The 24,374-nt window shown below is 47.1% G+C and overlaps 1 protein-coding gene across 2 annotated transcripts in view; it reads left to right on the top strand.

Moving 5' to 3' along the window:
- Nucleotides 1-24,374, top strand: part of CCDC60 (coiled-coil domain containing 60) — a 143,927-nt gene that overhangs the window by 48,473 nt on the left and 71,080 nt on the right. The window contains exon 2 of one of the 2 annotated variants that reach the window (XM_012730953.1): nt 18,814-18,893. The exons of the other annotated variant lie outside the window; for it this stretch is intronic. Coding sequence (XP_012586407.1) covers nt 18,814-18,893 — 80 coding nt within the window. The remainder of the gene's footprint in view (nt 1-18,813; nt 18,894-24,374) is intronic. 2 annotated transcript variants of the gene reach the window in all.

The following is a 24,374-nucleotide window of genomic DNA, read 5'->3' as shown; positions in this document are numbered from 1 at the left end:
ACCCAGGCGTGCGGGAGCCCACTCCACATGCTCAGACCAATGCTTTTACCTCCAGGATGGGTGAGACTGCGATATAGATATATATATGGCCAAAGCAGCCCTAGTAACCGTGTGACTAAGCCCTCAAGAAAAATTAAATGAGTCTCTATAGCCCAAATCATCAAGTGCTTCCCGTGGCATGCTTAGCTGTCTGTTGCCGTGGCTCTAAAACTTGGTGGCTTCAGATGACAGACACTGTCTGACCTCCCAGCCGCTGTGGCTTCTCTGTGCACAGAGGCCACAGTTAAGATGCCAACTGGGACTGAAGTGGTCTCAACGTTCTTCTTGGGGAAGACCCGCCTCCAAGCTCACCCAAGTGACTGCTGGCAGGTGTCCGGGGCCAGGTGCCATGGTGGAGAGGCCAGCCTTTGCGATGGGGCCTCTGCCATAGGAGAGCCCTCTGCCTGGAAGTTGGCTTTCCCTGCAGAAGGCACCCAGGGTAACAGGGTGGTCTCCAGGAAAAGGGGAGCTTCCAGGTTCCCTGCCCACCCAAGGAAGGGAAGAAGTAGGGGCGGGGGAGAAGGGAGGGCGGGTGGACGGGCAGGTAGAGAGACCCAGGAGGCACATGGAGCAGAGAGACCTATGAAGAAGCTGCGCTTGCTTCCAGGTTTGGACTGGCACCTGGGATGTGGGGCATGGAAGGAGACGCTTGAGAGGCCCTGTGGGAGGCTGACAGGGGCAGCCATCACCTTGATTTGGGTTTTGATTTTGCTCTTTTCCTCCTAGACTTGCCTGGCCCCTTCAGCCCCCTTTCCTGTGGGTCCCCGCCCAGTGAGGCCTTAGACTGGTGGCAAGTTTGGGGGCCTGAGTGGACCAACTCTGTTTGGCTGGGCATTTACCCATGAGGAGCGGGATAACTGGGTGTCACATGCGAAAACTGTTTTATCTATTCTTTCCCTTCCATTCTTTGCTCACACTAATTGTATGAAGGTTCCTCTCCATTAAAGGTCTTACTCAGTAGAGTTTGGTCTTGATGGGGTAGATGGCAGAACCTACTTAAAGCAGGCAGGTTTGAGGGTTCTGGGGTGCGCCTCACCCTGCCCGGTAACACCAAGACAGCAGCCATATTCTTTGATCTCAGAAGTGACACTGCAGCCCTCTGGCCACATTCTGTTCCCTGGGATGTGAGCCAGTGGGCCCAGCGCATCCTCCAGGGAGCGGAATCCACCAGGCGGCGTCCCGGGGGGGCTCGATGGGTCCATCCTGGCTGCTGCTTGCCACACAGCAGGCTGGTGAGGGACAAATCAAACCCTAGATACTGATCAATAAGCAGATGGTGGGTGCCCAGGAGCCTCCAGGCGAAATAAAAGCACAGCGCTCACCTCCAGTAAGAGGTCGGCTTCTCAGTCTCGGCACTGTAGGAGCTGAGGGCCGCACATGGTAGGGTGTTTAGCAGCATCATGGCATCTACCCTCCAGGTGTCCTCCCCACACACCTTCAATCCCCCACCTCTGCGAAGTTGTCACCACCAAAAAGAATTTCAGTGAGACCCCGGGGAAAATTCTAGATGTCTTAAAGGTCCACCTTGTGGTGCTGGAGGGAAAGCTCTGAGCCCGCCTGTCACCAGGAAGCACTGGCATGACAAGCCACTGTTTATCGCCAGAATGTGCTCCAGCTAATCAGGAAGTGAGAAAAGTAGGATTCGGGGTTTTGTAAGCAGAAAAGGCCTTGACCCCATATCCAAAGAGCTGACGTGTATGTTCTGTGCAACAGACAGCAGCTGAGACCTGCAGGCTATGAGTCTCCTCTTCCAACCTTCCCAAACATGACTGGAGAGAGACAAGAGCTTACACTGCCAGTCCTTTCCAGGAAAGGGTGCGGATGCAGAGGGCAAGGGGAGATGATGCTTTATAATTATATGACCCTTTGTATGTTTTTTTTTTAAGATTTATTTATTTACACTTACAGAACTGTGGTACAGGCCAGAGGTGCAGGAGTGGTGAGAGGCTTCACCCGAGACAGAGTGGGGGGCAGAACAGGCAGATAAACTGACATGCACTGCTGAGGGGAGCAGTGGGCGGGGCGGGTCAGGAGAGGTCTGCTGCACCGTTTGGGTCAGCTCCCTGGCCGGGCACTGAACTCCTGCTTCAGTGGCTCCAGAGCGCTTACAGTGCCGTGCTTTAACCCATTGCGCCACCAAGGAGAACCCCTTTGTATGTCTTTAAACCATTTGAAAATACCACATATTTCCCCAAAAGTTAAAACACAAAATGAGAAGACATAAAGCCCAAGGCTTCAGACCCCAGCTGGGAGCCTCGCCTCAAGCTTATTTTGCTCAAGTGGCTTCTCATCAGCATATCCAGCGTTAGGCAGGTTTTCTACTGCATGGTGACATCAGGAGAAACCCGGCCACCACCCCTTTTCCCCAGCACGCTTTAAATTCCCATCTCCGTGGTCCTCTCTGGTTGCAACACTTTCCTATCACTTCCTTGGTTCAAGCACAGCCAGAACCTTGACCGGTCTCCCCTCCCCCACCTCTGCCCCCTGCTGTGTGTCCCATTGCGGTTGCACTACCTGTCAGCCTCCATCTCCCCCATTTGACTGCTTCCTGGGGGAGGGGGGGAGGTGTCCTGGTCAGCATCATACCCTTGGCTAGTTTCTAACTCATAATGCTTATCTCTGAAATAGGAGCCACTCTGGACCTCCCAGCACTTCCACATAATGTGACATTGAAGGCACCCTGCAGAGAGTAGTTCAGAATTCACCCCGCAGCAGCCCTGCAGTCACACCAAGGGGAATCCAAGTCCCCACCAGCATCTTGGCTCTTTTCCCTGTCTTAACAGCAGCTTTTCATTCAGCTCAGTCTCTGCTTCTCCTGTGGACAATCAGGTCAACAGTTATCAGCCAATGGGAGGGCAGGCTCCTTCGGGCCTTTCGCTATGGTCTTTGCCAATATTTGGACCTTGACAACATGAAGGGAGTCTTTCTTTCGTTCCGTTTCTCTAGGATGAATTGCCAAATAACTTGTTTCATTTTCCAAAAGGGAAGTAAATTGGAGTGTGAAAAGCAATAGAGAGAGCCCTGCAGTAAACAAGCCTGGCTAGAATTCTCAGTCTTGAGCTCCCAGCTGGGTGACCTTTTAACTACTCTGAGTCTCAGGTTCTTCCTCTATTATCATAATAATTACAACACTGAACTTTGGGGCCTGGTCAGTGAGGATTCCATGAGAAAAGCCCAGAAATGGTGTGTCAGGACATTGCTTCCCTTCTAGGGACCACAGCAGACATTGCTAATCAATCACCGAGCTCTTTTCTGATGAGAATGGACTGGAAGGAGCTCTGGACGGCCACTGCCATTAATGGGAAGATTGAAGCTGGCACACAAGTTGGAGCCCATTTGCCCTCGTTAGCCTAGCACACTTCCAGACACATGGGAGGAGCAGAAAATGCAGGCACTGTTATATTTATTAAACAGAAATACGGTTGGCAGGATGGTTGTTCCATTCCACGATGCAGCCCATTCCACGAAACTCCTCCAGGACTTTGAACATCAGCCCATCGCGCGCATTCCCATTGGCTCCTGGTGTTCAACAGCTGGACTGCTGCCCCCTCATATCTAGTCTTTCAAAGGAGCTTATGAGATTAATGTATTTGATTTAAAATATTTTTTCAAAACCTGGGCGGATAGCACATTGGAGGCTGACGTGCCAACTCAATCCTGGGGCTGATAGGGGCTAATTGATGCTGGCAGACAATTTCCATTTCAATCAAGTGAGAGAGAAGGGAGGCAGAGCAAGGCAGACTGAAGGAAGCCAGTGCTTGATTGAAAGCGGTGGCATCTAGCGCCACCTACTGTTATATCACTGCATCGCTCCCACTGCCGATGACCTCCAGTACCCTTTACAAAGCCACCTGCCCTGAGTTTATTTGAGCACATCTTCATGATCTCACTCGAGTTCTACTTTTCACTTACAAGTTATGATCGTATTTTGCAAAAATTTTAGGTGTAGCAGCAATGACAGAAACGTCGTTGGCATGCTCGGGTCACAAAGCCCTATGAGCCATGCCTATCCTTAGTACCCTCACAGCTCTTGGCTGAGGCTCAGGCAGGTGTGGGGGAGGAGTTCTGGAGTGTGGAGGAAGCAACTTGCCTGGGGTCACACAAACAGGGGAGTAAGGACCTGGGACTCTGACTCTACATCCTGTTCGGCATCTGTCACTCGCTCACCTCTGCTCTTCTTACTCGCTTGGGGCCTGGCCCACACCTCCCCAAGTCCCACAAAGCACAATTCCCACACCAAAAATGTCGGTGCATAATGTGATTTTACTGGAGCATTCATGGACAGGGTGGAGAGGAAGGTTACTTTGCAGCCCATGGAGGAGAAACCAATAAACAATCATTTAAATTTGTGGGGTTTTTTTTAAAGATTTATTTATGCTTATAGAACTGGGGTACAGGTCAGAGGTGCAGGGGCAGTGAGAGGAGTCACCAGAGACAGAATGGGGAGCAGAACAGGCGGATTGACTGAAATACACTGCTGAGGGAGCAGCGGGTGGGTCAGGAGAGGTCTGTCGCACCATGTGGGTCAGCTCCCCAGACAGGGACCAAACTCATGCTGCAGTAGCTTTGTAATGCAGTGCTTTAACCCCTTGCACCACCAGGGAGAACCCTGTGGGCTTTTTTTTTTTAAATGTCATTTCCTGCTTTCTCCTGCCCCAGTGCTCCCCTCTCCATAATATGTCAGACTGCCTTTGTTAACTGGAGCCGTTCAGCCTTTCTCTGTGACTCTCTAGTAATCATCTTCACACTCAACTTCCTTCTCAGGAAAACTATCCCCATCCTTAGGTAACAGGGAGGGCTGAAGAAACACACGGTGAGAAAAGTGTTGTCTTTCTGATATGAAGAATTGAAAGAGACTCAACTTTGAGGGAGGCTTAATGAAGACTCATTTTATTTTTTTAAAGATGTATTTATTTATTTATTTATGCATACAGACTGGGGTACAAGCCAGAGGTGCAGGGGGTGAGAGGATTCAGCAGAGACAGAGCGGGGAGCAGAACAGGCAGATGTAGGAAGTCCACTGCTTTGGGAGCAGCAGGAGAGACAGGAGAAGTGTGCTGTGCCATGTGGGCCACCTCCGGGGCTGGGGATCGAACTCACACTGAAGCTGCTGCTGCTAGCTTGAAGTGCTGTATCCTAACCTTTTGCACTACCAGGGAGGGCCTGAGGACTCATTTTAAAAACAAGGAGACTGGATTAGAGTTTTCCAGAGAAATAGAACTTATGGGATGTATATAGGTATAACAAAATATAGGTGTAGAGAGAAGACAAAGGTATAGAGATCTATTATAAGGAGTTGATTCATGCAATTATGCAGACTGACAAGACCCATGATGTGCAGTTGGCAAATTGGAGACCCAAAAGCAAAAGTTTTGGCCTCAAGACCTACAAGCTGAAGACCCAAGACCAAGGATATTCCCATACTTCTGGTTGGGTTTGAAGACAGGAAATAACTGATATCCCAGATCAAAGGCAGACAGGCAGAAAGAACTCTGTCTTAGTGGGGCGGCTCATACATTTGTCCTATTCAGGCCTTCAAATGATGAGGCCCACCCAGGCCAGAGAGGGCGCCCTTTACTCAGTCTACCAATGTAAATGTTAACCTTATCCAAAACACCCTCATAGACACATTCAGAATGCCTGACCACATGTCTCACTGTTCTGTGGCGCAAGCTGGCACATAAAATTAACCATCACACCAGGGCTCTAGGCCCGGCTCGGACGCCTGGTGGCTATGTGAACTTAAATGACTTCCTTCGTGTCCCCATGGCCCCTGTGTGTATTAATAACTGTCTCAGTGGGCTGCTGGAAAAGGCACGTGAGACTAATGGGGTAATATACTTAGCACAGAACTGATGTGTAATAACTCCTCAATAATTTGTCCCTTTACGAGTCTTGGACATGACCTCCTTCCATCACCCACCGAACCCAAGAGGAAAAGAAGCCTGTACATTTGCTGTACCTTTTTTTCCCCAGTTTTATTGAGAAATAATTGACATATATCACTGTACGCGGCACGACGGTTTGACTTACATATATTATGAAATGATTACAATAGGTTCAGCTAACATCCATCTTCTCATATAGATACAATAAAAAGAAAGGGAACAAAATTTCTCTTCGTGATGAGAACGCTTAAGATTTACTCTCAACAACCATCCAAGAATCACACAGCAGCAGGACTTATTTATCTTATAACGAATGTTTGTAGCTTTGACAACCATCCTCCAGTTCCTTCTCTCACTATCATTTCTGCAACTTTTTATGCTGTTGCACAGCTAAAATCTGAGTATGTAAGCAAATGATCACAGGTTCGAAATGAAGGAAATTAATTCCAAGTAATTGTAAACTCTGCATGCATCGAGTAAACCAGGCCCCCAGCTTGAGATCTCTGTCTCTGGACCACTCACCCCACTGATAGATGGGAAACAGAGCCCCAGGAAGAATCAGACTTCAAGTTAGGGGTCACCATTTTATGCCCCACCCAGCAAAAAGGAAAAGCCTTAGAGGTCCTGGAGAGCACCACAGAGCGAGTAAATAAATCTCCTCTCTCCATACCTCTAGTAAGATGCCCACTTCCTACCAGACATTCAGCGAACACGCTGTCAGATAAATGTATTAAGCACTTAATTTTTTGAAAACTAACTTCCATGCCACTTCCATGGATCCTCTTGAGGATTAAATGAGATAACATGGAAAAAGAGCATCACTCCATTGGGCCTGGATGCCCAATCCGTAAGCAAAAGCTGGTGTTGTCGTCATTTTTCTTTGGTTGGGAGGTTCTTTGTGCCTTCCGTTCTCTGGAGGGGTCTTCGAGGCTCAGCTGTTTCCTTGGCAAAGTGGAAGTTTCACTGATCATGCGAGCATAAAAGGAGGCAACGAAAGTTGAGTTCCGAGCCCAGCACATGATGTATGATGAAGATCTCCTTCATGCTCCAGCACCCTTCCTCATCTGGCCTAGACCCAGCAGGGGAGAAAAGATATTAATGGGTGATGGGTTCACTGCCTGATGTGCACAGAGACCAACGTCCCACGACACCAGAAACGCTTAATTGCAAATGGATTGGCACAGTGGCAGGAAGAAAACTCAGATCTGCCTCCCTGGTTAAGAAAGGGAATGAGGGACCTCCCTGGTGGCGCAGCGGGTTAAAGCACTGCACTGAGAATCTAAAGGTGCTTCCGCATGAGTTCTATTCCCGCCTGCCCCGGAGGAGACCACATGGCGAGGCAGACCTCTCCTGACCCGCCCGCTGCTCCCCTCAGCAGTGTACTTCATCGATCTGCCTGTTCTGCTCCCCACTCTGTCTCTGGTGAATCCTCTCACCACCCCTGCACCTCTGGCCTGCACCCCAGTTCTGTATGCATAAATAAATAAATCTTTAAAAGATTTTTCACTGGCTAAGGTGTGGGCTAAGGGCAAAATCACGTGGACTCGGCTGAAGTTCACTGGCAAGTCCATGTCCATGAAGATCGTGGAGACCTGTTTCAGTGAACTGGAGTTCTGGTGGGCCCTGGGCCTCCGGGTCGCCCCTGTCCTCTGCATGTGTGTCTCCCTGCTCCAACCAGCCTCCGAGCTCAGCTCAAGGTCACTTATGTTTGCGCAAGCTGTATTATTTGTAGATAAGTTTCTGGCTATGCTGTCGATAAAAGCAAATCTCAAAGAGAGAGTTAAGTAAAGATTTTTTTTCTTCTGTGCTCAAGAGTCTGAAAGCAATTCAACTACTTAGCCTCAGTGACTACAGGAGGGCTACAGTGACTACTCTCCTATTCCCCAAAAAGCCATAGGAGAGATTCAGTGTCCACTGACCAGACACGGTGCAGCCCAAACCGATTTGGGACAGTGGGTGCAGTTGTCCCAGGAGGTTATGGAACTGAAGGAGACTAGATTCTTCCTCTTCTGCTTGAGGAACTCAGGGGATTCTGACAGGACCGCCGGAGAGTGAGCACAGAAAGCAGCCGTGGAAAGAGGGGCCTTAGCTGCACAGATTCTTCCCTCTGTACAAGTCCTGGACTCTGTTGTCATAGCAAGAGAACATGGGTAAGCCAATGGCAGAATAAAACTGTATTTACAAGGCTGTCCTGTTTACTGACATCTGAAGATGACAAATCATAGCCAAGAGAAACTTGAAAGTGGGGCCATCATTTCATCATGTCCATGACTTTCTAAAAATACATTCCAGGGACCCTCCCTGGTGGCACAACAGGTTAGGACACAGCACTGCCAGTGAGCCGCAGCCACTTCAGTGCGAGTTTGATTCCTGCTCGGAGGTGACCACATGGCGCGGCAGACCTCTCCTGACCCGGCCGCTGCTCCCCCCAGCAGTGTACTTCATCGATCTGCCTGTTCTGCTCCCCACTCTGTTTCTGGTGAATCCTCTCATTGTCCCTGCACCTCTGGCCTGTACCCCAGTTCTGTATGTGTAAATAAATAAATCTTAAAAAAAAAAAACAACAACATTCCAAAGCAGAAAGGTTGCCAGAACAGTCCAGAGCACAACCATGTACTTTCAACCTAAATTCATGGCTGTCGTGTTGTCATGTTTCACTTTCATACTACCCAAGATCTTTTACATACACACGTGTGTGTGTGTGTGTGTGTGTGTGTGTGTGTGTGTGTGTGTGTGTGTACACCGAAAGTCCTAACTTAACATCATGGGGAGATTCTTGGGAACTGAACTTCAAGTGAAACAATGTATAATGAAAGTCAAATATTTCAGTCAACCATTGGTGGGAATTTCTGTTCTCCTCAATGTCGAAACAGATGGCACAACAACGCCATTTGAGGGCCCGCTGCATAGGCATTTCTATGGGTGTATGTACCTGTAACGTAAGTGTGTGTGGGCTGATTTAGGATATTTTTAAAAGGAGCCCTTTGAGGGTCAGTTGCAAACATTTCACACCCAAATACTTCAACACCTGTGACCTCAGGACATTCTCCTTCCAAACCACGACACACATTAATGCAGAAGTTTCACAGAAATCGCATACAATTATCTACCATTCAGTTCATACAGGAATTTCTCCCATATGAGCCCCAGGAATGCTATTGATGGCTTTTCTCTTCAGCCCGTTACCGTGATCCTGGGCTTCCTAACAGGACAGATCCTCACCACTTGCCTCCTTCATGACAGTGAAGCCCCAGAGGTGTGGAGCTTTCTCCAAGAAAGAACTTGCACAAAGAGTGCACGAGCTGACATCTCCATTTCACCACTGCTTTCCAGCAAAGCCAGGTTCAACCCAGCAGCCCCACCCAGGGCAGGGAGCGCTGGCCACCTGTGTTCTCCTGTGGACACCTTTGCTGGGTGATCAGTGCTCTGGCGCCCCCTGCTGCACTGACAGAGACCTGTCCGATTCCTATCACAGCCTGAGGCGATGACTCCCCAACTGGGCTCTTCTCTCCTTCCACAGATTGACTCTTGTACCCCAGTGTCTCAGTACCTGCTTCCCAGAGGTCCAACTCTCTCATGATGGCATCCTTTATTTTGGAGAAGGACCCTCACTTTTCATTTTTCTGGTCTTTACCACATGATCGGATTCAAGGAGGCATTCAGGGAAGTGTTTCTACAGGTGGCGGTGGTGTGTCAGTTTGTCCCATCACTGATGGTTCAGATCACGTCCACCAGACCTGGCTTATGTAGGGATCTCAGTGCCTTGTAATCAATAACTAAGCAGTAGGGTTTAAGTTCCGAGGCTGTGCTGTAGTCATCTCTTAATTCGTGGGAAGGAGGGGCCATGGGGGGAACTGGAGATGGGAAGCTTTCTTCCTTGGGGGGCAGGGGGGTCTTCACCACTCTCTTCCCGGAGAGTGGTGTCTATCTGCCCTTGGGTTCTCCACAGAGGACTCACTCAATTCCCCCTCTACAGTCATCCACCTCCCCACCAATCCTCCCTGTCAATCCCCAGGCTCCCAACCTCCCAGCTCCTGGGCCTATAGGAAGGTGAGAAGGAAAGGGAGAATCAAAGAGTCCTCTGAAGGATGCAAAAAGACTCTTTCAAGAATTCAACAGCACACTTCACACTTGGAAAACCTAAATCTGAATGAGATCACTAGGCCAAGGTCATCCCTTCATTGGCTTTCTACCTTTATGACAAAAAAGTAAACTCTCCCCAAAGGAAAGCACCTGTCACTGCCCCCAAACCAGCAAAAGCTTACATATCCGTGCGTGCACTCTCTGGGCCGACGAGTGTACTCCTGCGGTACGAGTGTACTCTGCCTACTTACGGTTTCTCTAGAATGAGTGTGAATGAGTCTGAAATTCACTAACCATGTTGTCTGCGCCTCCGTGCTCTTTTCAAATGGGCCCCTCCCCCACCACTTGACGGAGCATCCCAGCTGTTCTCCTGACGTCTATATCAGCCCAAGTACATTTAGCAGGAATTCATTTCCATCTTAATCTGATTCTAGGAAGTAGATCATATTTTAAGAAATAACAAAGATGGGCTTAGAGCATTGTTTCGTAAAAGACAGAGAACAACAGATATTTAAAAGACTGACTTTCCAGCCATGACCTTCAACAAATCATTATGATTTTCTGCCACAAAAAGCTACCTACGACAACATCTAGCAAAATCCAATGGACTTTGGAAGTGGTGGCAATAAAATCACAGCTAGCAGCTGCTATCCCTTATTTAGACCCACCGAGCTAAAGGGGGGAGGCAGTCATGGATGGAAGGACATCTGGAGAAGAAGACATGCTTTGATGTCTGTTGAACTTGATTTCAGATCCAGAACTGGCCATGGGCATTTTCGCCTTTTGAAACCTTTATTTGCTCCTCTATGAAATGGGAGTCTAATAATACCAGGAGGACTAAACAGAATCATGTGATCTGGGGAAAGAGCACACTCAAGGTTGTGTCTGCTCCTTACCTGAAGGATAACGTGACGGTGTACAGCAGAGCTCCATTTCACAGGTGGGAGAACTTCAGTCAATCCTAAGTGACAGAGCCAGGACTTAGACAACAAAGCTCTGTCCATTCACTCCGGTCACCTCCTGCCTCTAAGCTGTCAGGGTCAACCAAATTGCTTCCAAATGTCACTAAATAGCCACAGCACATATTAGATACAAGTAGACCTGCCCTCCCCAAATCTTCCCTCCTGCCCCACATCTGTCACCTTTAAAAAAAACCGATTTATTTATGCATACAGAACTGGGGTACAAGCCAGAGGTGCAGGGGTGGTGAGAGGATTCACCAGAGAAGGAGTGAGGAGCAGAACAGGCTATTGCCTTTTAATCTGACACATTAGAGAACACTACAGTCCTGCTCACCAAGGCCCACTTACAAGGGAGTCAGATAAAGGAGGCTGCAGACTCTCTCAGGAAGTGGCCAGCGGGGCGGAAATTATTTTCCAGGAAACAAAAGAATGGAGGCCTCACTCACACACTCCCCACACCACCACCCCCCACTAGCTGTGGTAGAGAAACTACACAGCAAGTTGTCCAGAAGATCTAGCTAAGATCATGGATAAAAGTAGCAACACTGGCCCTCCCTGGTGGCGCAGCGGGTTAAAGCACTGCACTGAGAAGCTAAAGCCACTTCCGCATGAGTTCGATTCCCGCCTGCCCCGGAGGTGACCACATGGTGTGGCAGACCTCTCCTGACCCACCCGCTGCTCCCCTCAGCAGTGTGCTTCGTCGATCTGCCTGTTCTGCTCCCCACTCTGTCTCTGGTGAAGCTTCTCACCGCCCCTGAGCCTCTAGCCTGTACCCCGGTTCTGTATGTACAAATAAATAAATCTTTAAAAAAAAAAAAAAAAGTAGCAACACTACACAACAGACATCCAAGGTAGACAAGACAGACTTTTTTTTTTTAAGATTTATTCATTCGTACAGACCTGGGGTACAGGCCAGAGATGTGGAGGGTGAGAGGATTCACCAGAGACAGAGTGGGGAGCAGAACAGGCAGATGACGAAGTACACTGCTGAGGGGAGCAGCCGGCGGGTCAGGAGGGGTCTGCCGCGCCATGTGGTCTCCTCCCCGGCAGGCAGGAATCGAACTCATGCGGAAGTGGCTCCAGATTCTCAGTGCTGTGCTTTAACCCGCTGCGCCACCAGGGAGGGCCCCTAGACAGACTTCTGAGAAAGATGCCCTCTGGGACTTCCACAGCTACAGAGGAGAAGACAAAGTCTGACCGCGAAGCTTCAAACACCACCAGGCTGATGCTATGGTTGGGGGCTCAAGCAGCTCATGACTTTAAGAGGAAGCTAGTGCTCATTTATTCTAAAAACCCAAGGACCAAGAAGAATTATGCTACATCTACTTTGTGCTCTATAGTGGAACAAGCTGGAGTGATGATACACCTGTTTATAACGGTGCTTACAGAATATGTTAAGCCCACTGTTGAGTGCTGCTGAAGAGAAAAAATTCCTTTTGAAATATCACTGCTCTTTGACAATATACCAGGTCAGCCAGGATCTCTGAGAAAGATTTCCGTGGAGGTTAATATTGTTTTCATGCCTGCTAACCCAACACCTACCCACTCTGCTGCCCATCGATCAAGGAGTAATTTCAACTGTCACATGTGATTTTTAAGAAATACATTTTGTAAGGTTACATCTGCCAGAGAGTGATACCTCTAGTGGAGCCGGACAAAGCAAATTAAAAACTTTCTGGGAAGAATGTTTCTTGACACCATTAAGAACATTCATGATTTCAGGAGGAGGTCAAAATAGCAACAGAAATGGCCCCCAAATGGACGGATGGATAAAAAAATGGTGGTATATATTCAGAAGGGAATACTATTCAACAGTCAAAAAAAGATAAATTCATGTCATTTGCAGCAACATGGATGGAGCTGGAAGGAATTATGCTCAGCAAAATAAGTCAGAGGAAAAAAAGAAAAATAGCAAATGCTTTCACTTATATGTGGAATACAGAGAAACTGAACAAAAGGTCAAGAACAAGACAAAAAACGTGCAAGCTGAGGAGAGAGGATGTAAAAATAGGGGCAGGAAGAGCACGAGGGACCATGATATGAGTCACGGGTCTGTGGTGGTAGGAGAACTACGGGGACCCCACCTGGGAGGTGACCAATTAGTGTCCAAAAATCAACAACGTAGTAAGAAAATAAATAAATACAAGAAAAATATATCAACTCTAACAGGAGTTTGAGGAAATTGATTCCAGCCCCCATGAATGACTCTGAGGGGTTCAAGACTCAGGTGGAGGAAGTCACTGCAGATGGCGTGGAGACAGGAAGAGAACTAGAATTAGAAATGGCGCTTGAAGATGTGACTCAAGTGCTTCGAACTCATAACACTTGAACAGAGGAGTTGTTACTGCTTCTGGACCAGCACAGACAGTTCTTGAGATGCTGTGAACATTGTTGACATGACAATGGAGGATGTAGAGTGCTACACAAACTTAGCTGATAAAGAAGCAGCAGGGTTTGAGCAGACTGACTCCAATTTTGAAAGAAATCCGACTGGATAAAATGACATCAAACGTCACGTGCTCAGATCTTTTCTGAAAGGAAGACTCGATGAATGGAGCAGACTTCACTGTTGTTATCATTTAAGAAATGATCCCAGTCACCCCCAGTCAGTCTCTGCCACCCTCGAGTCAGCAGCCACCAGCCTGGAGACAAGATCATCCTCCAGCAAAAGATTATGGCTCACTAAAGACTCAAATGATGGTTAGCATTTTTAGCAGTAGTGTTTTGTTTTTTTTTTTAAATAAGGTGCATATGTTGTTTTTTAGACAGATGATAGTATGCACTTTTAATAGATGATGTGTTTGCATAAATGTGACTTTTAGATGCAGTGGGGAACTGAAAAATTCATGTGACTCATTTTTGTGATTTCTGCTTTATCATGGTAGTTTCGAAACATACCTACAATATCTCTGAGATGTTCCTGTAACCAGTGTCATCAGGGGGAAATACTTAACATCAGTTTGTTTATCAGTGAAAGGGACCTGGAAGGTGGAGGGTTGAGGGCATCCAAGATTTGAAGCAAGAGGAAGTGATCTATGAAGGTCTAGAATATACAATACTCTCGAGGAAAAGAAGCTGAGGAAAGCTGTTATGAATAGCCTCGAAACAAGAGTTATGATAACGAGAGGAAAAAAATCACATCTTCAGGCGCCACTTCTAATTCTAGTTCTTTTCCTGTCTCCACCCCATCTGGATATGCATCTAAGCCATGGAAAATTCTGGAAATTTTGGACTTAGGCCAAAAGAAGGAATGCCCACAGTTACCCTTTGCTAAGGGGTCTTCACTAAAGGGAGAACCAATTTTTTAGTCCACGCGTGTCTGGTCAGCATCCGGAACCCCGGCACTTACCTAAGCAGTGTAGAAGATTCCTTTTTTCCCATTTCCTTGACAACATTTGTTGTTGTTAGTTTTTTTTTTAATATGTGCCATTCTCACTGGTATGAGACCCCCTTTATAATTGAAACAAAAAAGATCAAATACCTGAGAATGAACCTAACAAAAGAGGTGAAGGACCTCTACAAAGAAAATTTTATAACACATTGTTAAAAGAAACAGAACAGGACACAAAAAAAAATGGGAAGACAGCCTTTGCTCATGAATTGGAAGAATTAACATTATTAAAATGACCATCCTGCCAAAAGCAATTTATAGAGTCCATGTTATTCCAATAAAAATTTCAAAGGCATTCTTCAAAGAAATAGAACAAATACTGATGAAATTCATATAGAGCCACACACACACAACAACCCTCGACTAGCCACCGCTCTCTTTATATTTTGTAACATGCTCTTTCACTTGAAGTTACATTCCTTTCCACATCAATAAATATACATCTGTAAGAACTAAATGGTAGCACCAAACTCAAAGGCGTCATATACCATTGTCTGCAGAGACTGTGATTTATCTCCCCAATGCCTACTGCTGGGCATTTAGATCTTTTTCACTGTTACTTACACTGCTGTGATAGACATCCTCACAGATAAATCATTTCATCCTTGCTGAATAATTCCTTGGATAGAAATGGAATTACTTGGATAGGAGGATATGTAATTTTAAGGTGTATCATACACATGGCAAAATTGTTCCAGCTAGTTATAGAGAGAAGTGACTCTTAGGTGCTCTATAATTTTTTTTTAAAGATTTATTTATTTGTGCATACAGAACTGGGGTGCAGGCCAGAGGCTCAGGGGCGGCGAGAGGCTTCACCAGAGACAGAGTGGGGAGCAGAACAGGCAGATCAACGAAGTACACTGCTGAGGGGAGCAGCGGACGGGTCAGGAGAGGTCTGCCACGCCATGTGGTCACCTCCGGGGCAGGCGGGGATCGAACTCATGCGGAAGTAGCTTAAGCTTCTTAGTGCTTTAACCCGCTGCGCCACCAGGGAGGGCAGCTCTATAATTTTTAATTGTGCTGATGTCAAATGGTGCTTGAAGGTGTCCTGACAAGCAGAGCTCTCCACCCATTGCCAGCCACTACCAATGCCTTATTATCATGGTAATTAAACAGTGGTCACAGTGAAAATGGGGGCTTTCAAATCATAATTGGGGGGCTGCTGGGGTGGTTCAAGGGTATTAAGTTCTGATACACTTTTAGGCCAAGTCGAGGATTTTGCTGCTAAATTGTTCAGCACCGATCTCATCTACCCAAGCTCAGTCTTTCATCATAGCACAGTTCCCTCATGCACAGTCAGGTCATTAGGTAAGATTTGAAAAGAAAAATGCTTAAAATTCACAGTGTCCATGACTGACTTCAAGCAGGGTTTCACTTCAAGCAGGGAAATAGTGTGTTTGTTCTTTTCTTGTTCATAAATATGTTTAATTCTCTATCTTTAAAGCAAGTTACTTTGGTCCCGTGGGAAGGAGCTAAAGAGTTGCTCACTAAAAAGAGGAATTAGAAAGAAGGCGACCTTGACTGCCAGTGTTTGATCGCAGCTCAACTCGTGCTTTCAATATTTCAACATCACTTTTGCTACCAAATACACTAATGGGGATCACTTGATCTCAATCCCCCCAGGAAAGGAGGAGGAAGGAAAAAAGGATTTGTTTTTAAAATAATTCTTATCATTTGATTGCCTTGGCATAGTGAAGGAAGGGAGATGATTCAGATAAAAATTATGTTGTTGCAGTTCACAGAAAACCCAATTCAAGCTGGTTTAAATGGTAAAGGAAATGTTCCTGAAAAGCCAAGTTCTAGTGAGGTTTGATCAGCCTTACACGGCACCATGGAACAAGAATCTGTCCTCCCTGACCTCATCTTCAACTGGAGACTGGGTCCTCTTGTGGGCACAAAAAGATAGCCAGCCGTCCCCACGCGGTCTTGCTTCTTGATCACGGTCACTGAGGAATGAGGATTTCCCTGCCTGTGACTCTTTTCAAGGTCTAAGAACCATGCTACTTAGAAGCCCCTTGCAAAGTCCAATTGCGTCTCATGTGCTCAAACTGGGCCACACAATCAGCACTGGACCAGACACCGATAGGGGCTGAGCTTGGTTTCAACCATTCAGACACCATCCCAAACGCTAGTACCACGAGGCAATGTGCTCCGGGAAGGAAGAGGAGCAGAAAGCCTAACCAGGGAACTGATATCAGGACAGAGGATGAAGGGGTACTTGGGGGTGGGGGGTGTCCATTATGAAGATGTTTTTAAAAGGACTCCCTGCGATCTTTACATGCCTCCTTAATCTGTCTCTCCATTCACTTTACCCCTAAAAAACGAATGGGTTTGCCCACTAGTTTCGGACAAAGTGTTGAAATAATCTGCTGTGTCGAGGTGACCAAAGTATTTACTTGTAATTCATTAGTACTAGCTAAAGAGATAAAGTTTATACAGTTCATCCTTGACTCACAATGGAATTACATCCAGATATACCCATCATAAAGTGAAAATATCATTAAGTGCAAAGTGCATTCAATACACCCAACCTACCCCATATTATGCTTAGCCTATCATTGAAATGTGCTCAGATCACTTACACTCTAGAACACTGTAGAGTGCAGTATCACTTATCTCTCATGCAGGGAAAGATCAAAATTCAAAGTACACATCCTACTGAATGCATTTCATTTTCACATACAGAATAAAGTCAACAGATGTAAATTGGATCATCCTTAAGTTGGGAACTCTCATATCTACTTTACCCTAGCGTAGGCTATCCCAGTGCTTTTGTATCCTACATACCTTACTGAAGGAACTGCCGTTGCAAGAACGCGGGGGAACTGACATAGCCTCTCTACCCTTATTCTGGGCTGCCTCCCAGGGGGCACACACCCATGAAAAAATGGTTGGGAATCCAGCAGGCCAATAACCATTACTTCCCACCACAACTCACCTTCCCCATCCCACATAAAAGGACCAGAGAGGCAGGCATCACAGCTCATTTTCATAGCTCCTATGGCAACCTCCTCCCACTTTCCCAGCCCCTTCTCAATTACTGGAAAATACTCTCAATACACTATTACCAATCAACCTTCATCAAATGTCGCTTGGCCATTTATTTCCTCTTTGTTTACTACATAATAAACTAATATGTAATGCAGATAACAGAAATCTCACTTGGGAGGAAATTGCTGCTTGTTGATGGTACATCCTTCCACAGCTTTTGATAAGTGTTTTTCAAAAACCAACATAATGCCATATAATACTTTGTAACACGTCTTCTCACTTGAAGAACTCAGACATCTCTATATATGCATAAATATATTCCATCATTACATTGTCGTATATTAACTGCTGCATGGTTTCCCCATCATTATTTAATCTGTCCTCCACCGTGAAAATGCACAAGTGATTTCCAAGAGTTTGTTCTTTGAGCAGCATCCTGGCGAACAATTTTGCTGGTGAACTTCTGAGCCCATGCAGGGATATTCCCTTAGGATGCTTGACAGCAGAAGAATCACTCATCCAAGGGCACCCACACCTTTATAGCATCCGGCACTCCCTGACAAGCTGCCCTTCCAAAAAGGCACCTCGGGGCAGTCCCCCACTAGATCCATCCGAAAGTGCCACTTTCCCCCTAATTTGTTGGCATTTCCTTTAATTTAAAAAAAAAAAAAAGCTAATGTTGTAGGAATTAATTTTGGGACAGGATAAACCAGATAATAGTCTTGTTATTGTTTCACCATATTGGCTGCTGAGAAAAGTGATGTTTATATAGGAATATAATCAACTTAACTCTTTTTTACGGTGACCTGGTACCAACCTCAAAGTAATGAATTTAAATCCTGTGAGGTTTCCCCTATGGTGAGGCAAGGGAGACAGATAGAAAAAAAAAAAAGTAAGAAAAAAACATGAACAGGTACCTGGCTAATTCACACACAAAATCAGAGCATGAGAGTTGGAAGGTGGGAAAGAGCACGCTTAAACTTTTACATTGATGTGATTCTGCTCTTCCAATGAGATGCCAGGAACAATGATCGTTAATTTCTGATCTTTTGCCTTACTTAGAGTAAAATGGTAGTAACAGAAGCCTCTAAAATGGTAGTAACAGAAGCCTCCATTTATCAAATGCTTGCTATGTCAGGAATTTGGCAATTAATTTAATCATCATAATTTAGGAATTATCCTCCCATTCTACTGAAGGCCCAGAGGCCCGGAGAGGTTGTGGATTCTCAAGGTCACACTGTCAGCCAGAGAGAACCAGAATCAGAGCTCAGGTCTACGTGTCTCCAGAGCCCATGTGGTTTCCACGGCATCACAGGGCGCCCCTTTGGGTGCAAAGAGGGTTCAGGGGCTCTGGACCCCCCCACAGTTGTTTCAGATGAATGATGAGCCTTCTATTTCTGGCCCTATTTCTGACAGTTGCACTCATACTTTTTTCTTTCACTTCTTGGCTTCCCATCAGGTCTTAGACAAGCCAATGAAGAGTATCAAGTATATGGACAAGGAAATAATAAACCTCAAAAAAGATCTTGTTCGGAGCCGGTGAGTGAGCCCAGCACAGACTGTCCACTGTTAAAACATATAAACAACCTGGCCAGGATGAGCTGGCTATGGGAGGTGGCTGCAGTCCTCGCCAAGTGCCAGGGGACCCCAGCCCTCCACATTTCGCAGAAGACTACAGGAGGGTAAGCCTATAAGACCCATGTCTTGCTTGCTCTCAAGGAGCACTGGGGCCAAATTCATCTCCCCACTCCAGCATGCTGGTCCTGCCTAGAATCCCCTCTGCTTCCCCGGATCTGAATCCAACCTAAGTGGGGGCAGTTCTCATTTACTCCAGAAAAATCTCCCACCTTCACTCCAAGACACAGCATGGCTGGCGAAAGTCAAGTAGACTGGGTCTCAAATATTGGCGTGCTACCTGCCAGCTGTCACACTGGAAGAGCTGCTAACCCCCCTGAGTCTGTTCCCTATAAAGCACAACTAGTGAGCTGTGAGCAGGACGGGGGACAGAATGCATGTACAATGGCCCCAAATACAATACTGTCCTCATCCCCACCCCCAGCACCTTCCTCCATGACAGCAAGAACAAACTGAGGGCCAGAAACCTATTTTATTCATCTCTGTGTGGCGAGGTTAGCATCCTCCCCGCCCCCACCCCTTAACTCCCCCTTGGGACTTGGAATGCTCCAAGTTGGTATCATAAATGGGCTTTTGAAAGCAGAGTGAGAGATGGAGATTCTTGTGGCACAGAGCACAGAGAGGTGTGCTCACAGGGGACCGCATGGACCATAGGGAAGTCCCAAGTGAAGCGGCTATGTTGGTTCTCAGGGGTCTCAGACACCCCTTGTCCAGCTGAAACATAAAGCAAATTGTGCATGCAATTCTGAGCTTTTGAGTAACCACTTTTAAAAATGGTCACAAGAGACAGGTGAAAGTAATTCTAACAATATATATTATTTAGCCCAATATACCCAAGCTGTTAGCACTCAGGATGTCATCAGTATTTTAAAGTGTTAATGAGGTACCTGACATCCTTTTCCGCATCTGAGTAAATGGTAGAAAAACCCAGCGTCATTTACATGTAGAGCACATAGCAATTTAGCACCACCACAAGCCAACTCAGCAGCTGTTATGGACTAAACCATGTCCCCCACCCCACGCCACCCCCAAATTCCTATGTGGAAGCCCCACGTAACTAACCCTCACTGGGACTGTACCTGAGGGGGCTAGTAAGGATAAAATGAGGTCACAAACGTGGGCCCCTAACCTAGCAGGACTGGCGTCCTTACAAGAAGCACAAGTCACACCAAGAATGTACTCACAGAGAGGCTGTGTGAGGACATGGCCGCCCAGGCAGGGCAAGCAGGCAGACAGTCCCCAAGAGAAACCAGCCCCACACCCAGACACCTTGACCCCAGCTTCCAGCCTCCAGGCCAGCAAGGAAATCAGTATTGGTTTGGTGGTTTAGGCCACTCAGTCTATGATTTTCTGCTAGGACAGTCCCACCGGCTCACACTCATGTGAAGATAATCCCCAGCTCCAGAGCTGGTAGAACTCATTCCCAGTCTCCCGGGAGCACAAACCCAGCAATAGCATGTGAGCTGAACCCTCAAAAGCAAGGACTGAAGCCCCCAAAGGCCCAAAGAGTGAAAATGCTGGCCACTATGGTATTTTAAAGCCAAGCTAGAAAGGTTTTAAGGTGGATGGCTTGGGGTTGCTGGAGCCCCAGGGACTGGAGCAAGGTTCAATCATGAAGTCAAGTTGTTATAGGGAAGATTGAGGGGCACTCTAGGACCCTCCCAAATCCGTACCTAAAGACAAACATACTTTTAGTGCAATCAGACCTGCAATAGAAAAGAAATTTTTATTACTTGCAAACATCTCTGGTGGAGGCCAGGGGTGCAGGGGGTGAGAGGATTTACCAGACACACAGTGGGGAGCAGAACAGGTAGATCGACTGAAATACACTGCTGAGGGGAGCAGCGGGCAAGACAGGAGAGGTCTGCTGGGCCATATGTGGGTCAGCTCCCTGGCTGGGGATTGAACTCATGCCGTAGTGACTGCAGCTAGCTTCATAGTGCTGAGATTTAACCCCTAGGTTTGAACAGTGTGATAAAGGGTGGCTTTCCTGGCACCCTGAGTTGGCAAGCTGAGTCTGTGACTCCTGCCAGATGCATTTGCCGCAGAGCTGAAACTAACAGGAAGTTAACATCCTCATTGGACAGGGTTAGCATGTCCAAGCACCTGATGTGAAGTGGGGGGAAAAAAGGAAAAACAGACAGAAAAGCCACAAGCAAACAAAGAACAAAAAACCCAGAAAGGACAATAGTAGCTTCCCCATGGCCACATTCCTGGACCACACGGACATGCAAGGAACCAGCAATTCCACCTTCGAAGAGAACACCCTGCGTTCCAGAGCCAGTGACTTCTCCAGGAGGCAGACTCCATGACCCCATGGCCCAGCACTAAATGAGGCAATTAGCAAAGATGCTGTTGTTCCCACTTACTATTTTTCAAATCCAGTTTAGCTCCTATGTGACTCCAGCCCACCTTGCACAAACACCTCGACTACCTCCTAGATTTTTACTTAATACTTTAGCCCTCTTATAATTCAATTGCACCATCCCCGGTTTCACGGCCAATTTAACATAATGCTAAAAAGAATAAAATTCTAACTGCTTCCTCCTCGCCTGTGCCACCAGATGTTGGAAGGCACGAGGCAGCAGCTCCCTCCCTCCCTGCCCAGTTTCGCCCAGCGGAAGTCGACAGTGCTGGCTTCTGCACGTGCCAGCTCTGGGCTGGCTCTTGAAGCCAAAGACACACTTGGCTGCAAAGCTGCCAGCGCTCTTTACTGCCAATGTTTTAAGGAAAATAAAACTTTCTGCAACGAAAACAATGGAAATGCTGAACCCAGTGCCCATGGAAAAGTGCAGTTAGGGGCTGGCAAATCAGCAGCGTGAATTTATCCCCCCCACCCCACCCCCATCAGGCCTAGCAGGGTACAGATATCACAAGTGTCTCTGCTTGTGAGGTCTCTGCTTTCCAGATGCACTGGGTAGACAACTAATGCAAGGCAATTAGAAATAACCAAGGTGGGGTCCCCCTGGCTCTTTCTTATACTCTGGGGCTCATTCATTCCCCCCCCCCCCATGACTATTTAGTGAATACCAGGTATACACCAAGTACACCTGCATCTATCAGAGACAGGGCAGGAGGAAAGAGACATAATTCTGTCCTCAGTGAATAAGAGATAATGAAATTGTAACAGGGTGGTCCCCAGGCAAAGGGGAAGGTGGAGCAGGGCAGGGAGAAAATTCGAGAGAAGACTGGGGAGAAAGCAGCAAGGCGATCCAGAAGAGGACCTGGAAGAGACACAAAAGCAGAGACATGAAGAAGCTACTCTTGCTTCTCGGCCTTGGGCTTGTGCCAGGGTCTGGGGAGACATGGAAGTGTTACTGGGCAGCATGAGAGGCATCCCAGGATCCTCCAAACCTGCTTGCATTAACTAGGTTCTGCCCCCCGACATATACTCTAAGGCATAAGACTTTAATGGAAAGAAACTTTAATACAATCAGTGTGTAATCAAGAGAAGGGAAAGAATCATTTCCAAATCAAGCACCCAAAGTTACCCAACCCCTCCAGGGTAAATGTTCAGACAAACAGGGTTGGCCCAAAGCAGGACCACTAAGGCCCCAAAACTTGCCACAAGTCTCAAGCACCTTCTGGTGGGGACCCATAGGCAATGGGTAGCAGGGGCCAGAGAAGTCTGGAAGGAAAAGAGCAAAATCAAGATCAAGATCAAGGCTGCCACTGTCAGCCTCCCCACGGGTCTCTCACCCACGTCTGTTCTAAGCGTCTCCCGCATGAAGATGGTCACCACCTGGGCTGTGCCGGGTCCCCTGTCCTAGTCCCCAGTGTTTATTGATGGTGTAAATTAAGTCCCTTCTCCATCCCTAGAATTTAGCAATTAAAAAAATATGTGGGCAGCCTGTGTATTTGCTTCAAAGAGGAAGCAAGTGAAGCAGATGACATAGAATAACCTATGTAAAGCAGCAGTCTGTGAAATGATGGCCCTCTGCTATCTACATCCACATGAAGCCACAGGTTTCCCCTTCTCCCGCTGTCACTGCAGCAGGAGTCTCCTCGCCAGCTTTAAAAGCTGCACCTGGAAGGAGAAGGTGTCCTGTTGCCCTAGAGCCTGGCCTGTGACTCCCCAGGGACTGACTAGTTCAGTGCCTGGCATCAGGGCAAACCCTCGATAAATATCTAAAGCTTCTACTTGCCTAGCACCTTAAGAATCTTCTCTGCATCAGACAGCAACGGTCTTATTAACCCATTTATCAGATGAGAAAATAGACTCAGAGAAATTCCAAGATCTGCTTGGAGTCACTGTATCTGTTAGCTATAACCTTGAAAACGCAGCAAATCAAAGCAATACGCATTATTGGTGCCCACAGCTCAGTGGAAGCTTCCCTGGTCTCAGCAGGGCTCCCTTGAGCATCTGTCATCAACTAAATGTCATGCAGGTCACTCTACTGGCCCTGGCTGGGTGTCTTGTGTGTTTAGAGGACATCTGGTCACAGGCGGGTCTGGCATGGCCTTGGCTGGAACAACCTGCTGTGTCACGCTCCAGCAGCATCCCACGACTGGTTCTCATGGTGGCAGGATTCTGAGAAAGATGGAAGTGGTGGGATGCTTAACCTTTAGGGTGGCAGATGACAAAATATCACTGCCACCGCATTCTTGTGGCCAGGACAATTCCCAAATCCAACCCAGATTAGAGGTGGGGATAAACTCTACCAATTGATGGGAAGTCAAATTCCAAAAGGGTGGAGGATTTGGATTTGGAGTCTTGTTGTTGTTGTTTTTTCAATCTACACAGTTGAGAGAGCCAGCACTGAGCTGGTCTGTAAGACTTGTGTGAAGGTGAAAGTAATCTATACAGATCAGTCTCCTGCTTGGCATGTCAAGTAGAAGCCATGTCAAGAACCCAGTGGGTAGTAGTGGAGGAGAGGCTGAGAGACTATAAGAAAAAGCACCAGAGGGATCATAGAGAGTTGGGCTGAGCCACAGGCATCAGGGGAAATGACTGTGTGAACAGATGCTATAAATAGGGGAAAGACGGAGAAGTGGCCTCCTGGGAAATTAGAGGAAGACATAACAAGCTTGAAGAGAAGTCCCTGAGTAACGCCAGTACTCAGCCTGAAGACCTTCAGACTCCCACTGCACAGGCCCATGAAGCCATTTTCTGGGGCTAAGCTCCAGTTCCTCCCTGTGAGTTTCCTGAACTCAGATGCCATGAAAATTCTCCCCTCTCCCCTAATATATTCTTACAGTACCTCCCTCATAAGAAGGCTACCTTGACAACCCAGGAGTCTAGCTAAATGAGTTCTTAGTCCACAAGAGAGAGAAATCAGGAGGAAACATGACACTTTTATCACTCACCCTATTTCATGGGTGGTTTTGTGAGTTAACAGTGTTTGATAAGGAACATTCACTTTGAGGTATGGTTTAAGTGTGAGC

This window comes from Condylura cristata, unplaced genomic scaffold, assembly GCF_000260355.1.
Source record: "Condylura cristata isolate star-nosed mole 26May11 unplaced genomic scaffold, ConCri1.0 scaffold00029, whole genome shotgun sequence".
In the NCBI taxonomy this organism is placed as follows: domain Eukaryota; kingdom Metazoa; phylum Chordata; class Mammalia; order Eulipotyphla; family Talpidae; genus Condylura; species Condylura cristata.
Note: the sequence above shows the minus strand (reverse complement) of the source record. Positions and strands in the feature narration are given on the sequence as shown.